General features: G+C 40.0%; 1 protein-coding gene across 3 annotated transcripts in view; it reads right to left on the minus strand.

Moving 5' to 3' along the window:
* ca5a (carbonic anhydrase Va) overlaps nt 1-9,525 on the minus strand; it is a 21,167-nt gene that overhangs the window by 3,645 nt on the left and 7,997 nt on the right. For all 3 annotated transcript variants that reach the window (XR_004657601.1, XM_034878942.1, XM_034878943.1), the window contains exons 4-5: nt 3,857-3,952; nt 3,556-3,618 (exon numbers count right to left, since the gene is read on the minus strand). Coding sequence is in view for 2 of the 3 variants with exons in the window: in XM_034878942.1 (XP_034734833.1) it covers nt 3,556-3,618; nt 3,857-3,952 (159 nt within the window). In the remaining variant the exon portion in view is untranslated. The remainder of the gene's footprint in view (nt 1-3,555; nt 3,619-3,856; nt 3,953-9,525) is intronic.

Below are 9,525 nucleotides of genomic sequence, written 5' to 3' on the forward strand. Positions count from 1 at the left end.
CGTAATGGAAAACCAAAAAAAGCGAGTAGACCCGAGGCGAGTCGAGTAGATACCACGCAGTGGAAAACCGCCACTAGACTTATCAAATCTGGACTAAATCATTCTACAGAGACAACACAGTGGTTTTGGATCTGGACGTGGTCCAATGTGGTCTACATACTGTATGTATAAGAACAGGAAAATCTCCCTTCATTACATTTTCACAAATAGAATAAAGTTTTCCAAATCTGAAACTATGTTTTTAAGACTCTTTAGCATATTTGAGATAATTTAATCCAGATTTGAAAAAGCTAGGTTAAGTGGTTTTGGATCTAACCTGGCCTAATGTGGTCTCTGTGAATCTGATACCAACTTCAGCGTTGTCCTTAAATTCTGATGTGTTGCACAAATTCTTTCGGTGCTTGAAATGAATTTACCGAAGTCTTTAGGTTATATATGGTTAAAATAGAAAATAAATGTCTGAAGTTAAATTTTGTAACAACGTTTTTTTGAGAAGGAGTTTTGTCAAACATTGTTTGGACGTGCCAGTGCGTCTATCTTCCTCAGAGAGGTTAAGATGTATTTTGAACTAATGTTACAGCCAATAAAAAAGACCAAGAAGATGGCTGAAATGTGTGGCACTGTTCGAACAAAAGTTCTCATGATTAAAATAGAATACAATTATAAAGATATTGTGCTGGAATCGTTATGTATAATAAACGTCAGTATCATTAAAGCAAAGATGTTACAATGAAATAGGACTGAAGCTATTATCTAAATACTACAACTATCATCCTCCAAGATAAAAAACACAAGTGCAATACAGTGTTATACAACTGTAGCATTTGCTCTTATTTGACAAACGCCGACCTTATCAGACCCCATTAGTGATAAGCAGTGTAGTAGCAGTGATGTGAAAGAAGGGCAAACTATGACTTTCAGCTAGTACCCTAAACATGTACAACCACCAATATACAAACATACTTAAACCAATTTTCTGAAAGGCTGTAAAGAATGTGGGCATGCTCACTTTCTGTTTTCTGTTTTTTTTTTTATTTGAGGAGACTAAAGTAGTTTAGCTGGAAGGTCACACACAGCTTCGATTAGAAGTTAGTAGCTCACACTGCCGTTATTGGGTCTGAAGAGGTTAATTATACAGAAGAGAAGCCAGTCAACTAAGTGTGGGCAAACCTTTCACAGTGCTTGTTTTTAATTTTTTGACCTTCAATCATATTTATAGGAGTATTTTTTATTTCTTAATTGAAGTTTTCTTTAAATGGACTATGTGTTTGTGTTAAAATCTTGTCTCGTTCTCCTCAACCCAATCTTGTGATCTGCCAGCATATAGAAATGCTACTGAATGAGAAGGCTGTTTTAAGTTGGAGGGCTCTGATTGGTTGTTTTATTGATCAACTTTTATGTTTGACGTTTATTGTGAGCGTATACAATAAGTACGTATTTAATTGTTTTTTCTGTTGGAAATAAAGTTTAACAGAGAGGAGAACTACCAGTTTATATTGTGATTTAGCACTATATAAATAAATTTGAATTGGATATTGTTAGGGAGTGAGGAGTTGCAGCGTCCGCCTAATCAGGCCAACCTTCTTCTCGTCATAGTTGTCAGATTTATCTATCATATAATCAATAATATAATAAAACTAAAGGGAGACTTGGCATACAGACCGATCCGGTTGGGGAGAGTTCTAGCCTGACCAGGCTCCTCTCTTTACCCGGTCTCTCTTAGTTATGCTGTAAAAGTTTTAGACAGCTGAGGGACTTCCTTTGACAAACGGAGATCCTCTCTCCTCTATCTTTCCATTTGTGTGCATCCGTGTCCCAGAAATGCTTGTTACTAACCTAGCTCTGGGGAGTCATTCCCCAGAGTCCTAATATTCTTTTTCGCCCAGCATGTTTCCTCGGATCAGGGAGGCTCCAAAATCATGGTAGCAGCTGTCGCCATGGTCCCGCTACACGTTCTGCAATGCCCTGTTACGTCCTGTCGTGCCCTGCTACATCCTGCTGTGCTTTGCGGGGCCCTGCTATGTCCTGCTGTCCCTTTTAATGCCGCACACTGCCCTGCTATGCTATGAACTACTATGAACTACTATTTTTTGTGACTGTTATTGCCACTCTTCATTCTAACCCCAACCGGCCAGTCAGACACCGCCTACCAAGAGCCTGGGTCTGTCCAAGGTTTCTGCCTAAAGGGCAGTTTTCCCTCGACTCTGTCGCACTGTTGCTTGCTCTGGAGGAAACTACCAGAACTGTTGGGTTCTTGTAAATTCTGGAGTGTGGTCTAAACCTACTCTATCTGTAACGTTTTTCGAGATAACTCTTGTTATGAATTGATACTATAAATAAAATTGAATTGAAAATTGAATTGAATATTTTATTTATATACATCTTATAAATCATGGAAATTTGTATGGAATAATTGTGGAAGTACTTAAAATAACACATAAGGAAAATTATGGGAATGTGGTTTTCTGTGGCAATTCTGTTAATTGCCCTCACTGCAGTAAAACACCATCATGTGATGTGTATGGTGAGGCAAGGAGGGAGGTGCCGTTAGTAAGGGACTTCAGTGCCTCTGTGGTTGCACAAGGAGTGTATGAGTGCGGTTGTGATGAAAAAAAGATTGCAAAGGCAATTTTAAACGAGTTAAAATGGAACAATTAAAAAAAACAAGCTTCTGAAGACACGATGGCTTCGCATTTTGTCAATACTGCCGGTAAAGTGAAGGAGGTTACCCCCCGAAAAGATAACAAGATAAACATATGGCAGGCTAAAAGTCAACCTTGCTGTTTTTTTCAGGACTAAGCTATAAGCAGAAGGAATTTCCACTAGCTGCAAGGCTGAAGTGCAATGGTGTAACTGCAGCACTATGTTGTCCATCCCAGTTGAGAACAGAGAAATGTCATTCCCTTCCTTACCGTATATTGTATTAAACGCTACCTGTAGATAGCACAGATACTCAAGCCAAGAAATAATTAAAAGTAAAAATCAGACACACAAAAGAAATGCCATATATGTATAATAGACTGTCAATCCTCCTCTTGTGCAAAGATGAAATGACAATAAAACTTAGACGACCACCAATGAGGAAATATGCACTCCTGTAACTTTCAAACTTTTAAAAATTGCGGTGATAATGTCATCACCGTGGAATTGTTCTGTCACTGCCGTATTGCCTTGACGCTGTTTTTGTCACAGCTTACACAGCATGTAACGTAATTTGGATTTCATTATCACCTTTTGTGTTCATCCACCATCACAATTCCTTTTCATACTATGCTTGGACCATGACAGATCAATTACATTGTTAGATAATTAAAGTAATGGAGTTGTGCTCTAACTATTACAAATTCATGGGAGAGAGGACTGTCTGACCAGTCCTGTAACGTCTTTACTGAACCACCAGAGGGAGTCAGAATTTACCCTTTAGTGTGTTACCATTCATAACCAGTTTTTAAACAGATTTTATAAGGGTCAATATATTTGGTTGCTAAAGTATTGAGTACATTTCAGCATGTGAATGTGCATTCTAAATTGGTGTTTGTGTATGAGTGGACTAACCTTGTGTCTGATAGCAGGCAGAGCATCTACCAATTTCTGCAGCCCCTCATGTCTCTTCCCCACCTACACAAGGATTAGACATTAATCTGGATTGAAGTCTCAGTTTAAACTGCATATATAACCCACACCACGTAATGTATGCGGCATATCTTTTCATAATCAGTTCATCAACCATGATATGATGTGCATGTTTACAGTGTCATTAGGCAACAAGGAAGACGGAAACATGTCTGTGTACATCAATTAATGTTCCTTCTGTAAATATTGCAGGCACTTCAAAGTGTACACGTGCGTAGTGTACCTTAAGAAAGACTCCAATAACAGCCAGTCCATTCTCCTCCATTACTGCCTCCTCGAACAAACTGTACTTGTCAGAGTTCCAGTGGACCAAGTGGAGCTGAGAACACAGAGCATACAAACACATTAGTATTAGTGTGTGTGTGTGTGTGTGTGTGTGTGTGTGTGTGCGCGTGTGTGTGGACTGTAAACCATTACCTTGGACTGAGGTTAACCTCTATGGAAAAATGTCAAAAGGTGAAGGAGAATTCATAAGGACTTAAGAAAAGCCAACCATGGTACTAAGAGAAACCAACTGCCATTACACTCAGTAAAGTAATTATGCGAAGGCAGATGTTGGGTCTGCCATGGTGTAACCCCAATGTTCCGAGGATGGATTTGCCCTGTGTGTTCTTAAGTGAACAACGCGATGGAAAATATTACTTATTAGTAGGGATGAGCGAGTACAGCATTATCTGTATCTGTATACCACATGAATTATCTGTACCCGGATCCGTACTCAGATTAGGCGGGGCCTAACCCGGATGTGGTCAAATTTAAACCGGAAGTGGGTCGGGCTCTCTTGAAATGTGTGGGGCTTTAACTGGTATGTTGTTTTAGCATGCAATTGATATGAGTTGATCAAAAATTGTTATATTTATTGCTGATTTGAAAACTATTTACATGACAGCATCAAGCTTCAGATCAATGGTGTTGTCATGGTAACAAACAAACTATACACAGAAGGTTTTGCAACAATGAATACAACACATGCCGTTGCAATTATGAAGTAAAATGTAATGAACAAGAGTTTTCATACTCAGTATAACTTTCTTTTTTTAACTTTTTATTTTTTTATGATCAGTGTGATTTTTTTTATTTCCACACCAGGTATATGTGTGTGTGTGTGTGTGTGTGTGTGTGTGTAAGAGAGAGAGGGGGCGGAGGGCAGCTGACAGTAAAAAAAAGAATAATCTACGATGGCAGAGAGCAACGGGAGTTGCATTTAAACCGAGCAGAATGTCTAAAACCCACGTTCACCAGAAATCTACTGCTTACTATGTAAGTACTATAAACCAAAGTTAAAAACAAACCTGAAGCTGAAGAAACCCTAAACGTTAACGGAACAGATCTGCAGACCCGATTGACTGACTGACGGAGCGGGAGCGAGAGAGAGAAAGAGAGAGAGAGAGAGAGAGAGGCCGAGGGAGCGCATTTCTCAGTGTTGTGTGTGAGATTGATCAGAGCGTGTTTGTAGGCGGGGGGCGCTGTGTTTATCACAGAACGCTGCGCGGCCAGTTGAGGAGTTGTATTCAATCCGAGCATGGATATTGACTCATATTACTCTTAATATACTTGTACTCGGCAAAAGCGCTTTATCCGTACCGGATACTCGTTTCAGCCGGATACTCGGATCACCCCTACTTATTAGCATCTTATTTAGGATCTTGTTTGGCTTCAATTACAGCATTCTATCCCTGTTTAATGGTTATTCTATGTCTACTTTGAAGGGCTCAGTGTATGTAATGTAACTTATCAAGTTGGTTTTATTTTCCATTTTATTTTTTGCATTACTTATGTCTATTCATGTGAAGCTCTTGGTTTATATAATTTCCTTGTAGCTGTAACATCATTAATGATGAAAACATTAATAACAATAACAGAGCTGCTGCTGTGCGCATTTACGCTTGAGGAAGAGCAGTCAGCAACACAACCTCATTGATTATTTAAAGAAGCTGAAAGTTTAGTTCTGCTTCCACTGTCAAGTTTCTAACTACAGTTTTTAGTTTAGCTGCTGAAATTTCCCACGATTTTTGCTGCACCAACATTACGGCGTGCATGGAAACGTTAACTAAAACAGAAAGCGGCTTTTCTTATCATTAAAGTAAATAGTTAAAGATACAATACCTAATTTATAAAGCAACATAACCTACCGGGACTGGTAGAGAGGGAGTGAAATGTCCTGTCTTTAAAGAAATGGGATGAATGATGTTTTTCATTCAACACGTTTGAAATGTAAGATTAATGATATGTATTGGTGAAGCGCGGATCAGCTCTGACACCATCCAAACATACTTGTACGTTTAATTTGTCCACCCACCCACTCAAATAAAGAAAAATTCCAATTTAGAGACCCAGCCCATAATATTCTGATTATCAACGGTTGAATGGTGATGCATCTCGTTAAATGCTGCTGCTGCAAGGAATTGTGGGACAACATTATCTCCTTCCCTTTCATAAAGGATGGTCAAAGTGTCCTATGCTAATAGGATAGCATATTGAAAACTACAAGTGAAAGTCAACTGTGGCTGAAAATTCAACTAAACATACAGTATGCATTTAAATTAAGTCATTTTCTATGATCAGGTATGGACAATACATACTAGTTAATAAAAATGATATATAACCACAGCCCACAATAATTTGCACGTTGTCAGTGACAGCAACAAAGATGGCACAAAGTTCTCAGTACCATAACTTGACAGTCCGCAAGAACCACAGACTGCTGGGGGATGACAACAGTGACATGGACACATTCCCAACAAGAACTTGGCGGAGGGCACGCACACACAGACACAGACACACCTGTTGTAACATAAGTGTTATATAAGTTAATGGAACAACATGAAAATAGACGTTCTGGGGTCAAACGTAAGGTTGGACAAACCGTATCAAATTCCAGTCCCACCCGCTGAGAACCAAAACACTGCCTATCTTTGACTTTAGCTATACTTATATAGAGTAAAATGGAACACAATTTTGCTGAATCAAAGACCCTGGCAGCATGCCTGATACCAGCTTAACAACCAGCAGAATATAGACATAGCATCATAAAGCCTGTCCACCAAACTTGATGTCTTTGAAACAGTGCTCTCAGTATTTTTCAAGGCATTTCACAGACACATGGATAGAACATACACGGGACTGCCAAGTAAGACAACATTTGCAATGTTTAAACAGTTCAGTGTTACATTTATTTTCCTCCATGTCTCCTTTCTTCTTTTAAACCTTGTCCGGTCATTCGGCCAAGTGGAAAGTAATTACAGAGAACTATCTGTAATTTTAGTCTCTCTATCTTTTCATTATCTACTTTCTTTAGCACTACATATCTGGCATTTTATATTACACAGCTTGGTAAAATGGTCATACACACTGCCATATATGTGACTGGAGCGCCTCTGTACTTAACACACTACATTAATACAGTCAGTCTAGCCCTGTACCTGCAATTGCTTTGAAAATGAATACAGCTATTGCTTACCACCATGTTGTTTCTATGTAGCACACACCAGGACCTTGCTTTGGGCTACGCCTTAGTGATAAGGCAAGGAGCTCAAACATCTGAAAGGAACTCAGAGTAGAGCCGTTACTCAATCGCTTTGAAAGGATCCAGCTTAGGTGGTTTAGGCATCTGGTAAGAATGTCTCCTGGGCGCCTCCCATTGGACGTCCAGCTGGGTTAGAGACCCTGGTGTGGACCCAGAACACGCTAGAGGGATTACATACCTCATCTGGCCTCAACAGTAGATCAACAGTAACGTAATCAACCACGTCACCAAAGAGTGCTTGGGTTGAATAGGTTTACAACATGACGGCTGCCGCTGGAGAATTGAGATGTGTAGATTCCGCCATTGTGTCTGTTATAGAAGATATTGACAGCACATTCATTTTAAAAGAGGAACAGCAAGAAAGATCAATCGTAAAGATGTTTTTGCCGTCCTTCCAACTGGATTCGGCAAAAGTTCCACATACGTCACAGTACGTGGCTGTAGCTCAGTCCGTAGGGAGTTGGGTTGGGAACCGGAGGGTTGTTGGTTCAAGACCCGGTATGGATCTTGAACCAGCTAGAGTGATGCCACTTCACCTCTGGGACACTGCCAGGTGCCCTTGAGCAAGGCACCATACCCCTCAGGGCGCTGGACAAATGGATTAGTATTAATCCATTTGATGCGCTGCCATCTCTCCATTTGTGCATGTCCTTGGTCCTGAGCGTGTGTATATGTATTTCAGAACTGTGTGTAGTGAGTACTAACAAACGGTGTGTAAATTGTAATTTCCCCACTGAGGATCAATAAACAGTATAAATTATTATTAAATGGATCACAACCCAATGAAGCAGGATGACAACGTCAGGCTGGTGGTGTGACATCCCTAGTCACATCGCCCCGCCTTTTCCTCCCTGTAAACGGTATAGCAAAAAAAGTCAATCTTAAAATTCGTTCTCATGCTGCCCATGGCTGCTGCACCTGTATTCACCCTCTGTATGGAATGCTCTATAGGAGCGTCTGTCTCTTTAAGCCCAGCTCCCGAAAAAAAAAAAAACAGTCTGCTCTGATTGGCCAGAGTGTTTCCTGGAATCTGCACCTTTGCTCCGCAGCCTCCACTGATGTCCACTAGTTGAAGCTGGAGCTACTGCAACAGTCTTATAGCAGGACTTTATACCGTGAAAAATCACCAATAAAAGGCTTATAAACCAAATATTACACAACCAGACATGTCCCAGCAGTAAAGTGACCAGAATTTGGGGATAAATACCAGCATTGGCCGACAATCTATGTTGTTTTTGCCACCTTTCACATGAAAACCTGACATTAGAACATTGTAGATATGACAGAAAATACGGAAAAGCTTAATATGTCAAATTTAAATATATCCGCATCAGAGTGGCTTTGGCTGGATGTTTGGGCGATGTTCCATAGAACTGCATTATACCTTAAAGTGTTTTTTGTAGGTCTGCACGATTATGGCCAAAAAGATAATCACAATTATTTTGATCAATATTGTGATTACAATTATTAGTTGATTTTAACCAAACAACTTTTGTCACGACGGGGTATTTATAACTGCTTTCACATCTATACTATGCTACATTCTTCTTATATTGAAGTTGTCTGTTGTATAGACATACAGCTGCAACACATGTAAATGAAAATTAGCTGTCTGAAATAAATAGCGTAGGATATACAGTGAGGAAAATAAGTATTTGAACACCCTGCTATTTTGCAAGTTCTCAAGTTCTCTTATTTTGGTCTCATCTGACCACATTAATTCCTCCCATGACTCCTCTGGATCATCCAAATGGTCATTGGCAAACTTAAGACAGGCCTTGACATGTGCTGGTTTAAGCAGGGGAACCTTCTGTGCCATGCATGATTTCAAACCATGACGTCTTAGTGTATTACCAACAGTAACCTTGGAACCGGTGGTCCCAGCTCTTTTCAGGTCATTGACCAGCTCCTCCCGTTTAGTTGTGGGCTGATTTCTCACCTTTCTTAGGATCATTGAGACCCCACGAGGTGAGAGCTTGCATGGAGCCCCAGTCCGAGGGAGAATGGTAGTCATGTTTAGCTTCTTCCATTTTCTAATGATTGCTCCATAAGTGGAGCTTTTTTCCCCAACCTCCTTGGCAATGTTACCGTAGCCCTTTCAAGATTTGTGGAGGTGTACAATTTTGTCTCTAGCGTCTTTGGAAAGCTCTTTGGTCTTGGCCATGTAAGTAGTTGGATTTTTACTGATTGTATGGGGTGGACAGGTGTCTTTATGCAGCTAACAACCTCAAACAGGTGCATCTAATTTAGGATAATAAATGGAGTAGAGGTGGACATTTTGAAAGCAGACAGGTCTTTGAGGGTCAGAATTCTAGCTGATAGACAGGTGTTCAAATACTTATTTGCAGCTGTATCATACAAATAAA

This window comes from Etheostoma cragini, chromosome 8 (assembly GCF_013103735.1).
Source record: "Etheostoma cragini isolate CJK2018 chromosome 8, CSU_Ecrag_1.0, whole genome shotgun sequence".
In the NCBI taxonomy this organism is placed as follows: Eukaryota; Metazoa; Chordata; class Actinopteri; order Perciformes; family Percidae; genus Etheostoma; species Etheostoma cragini.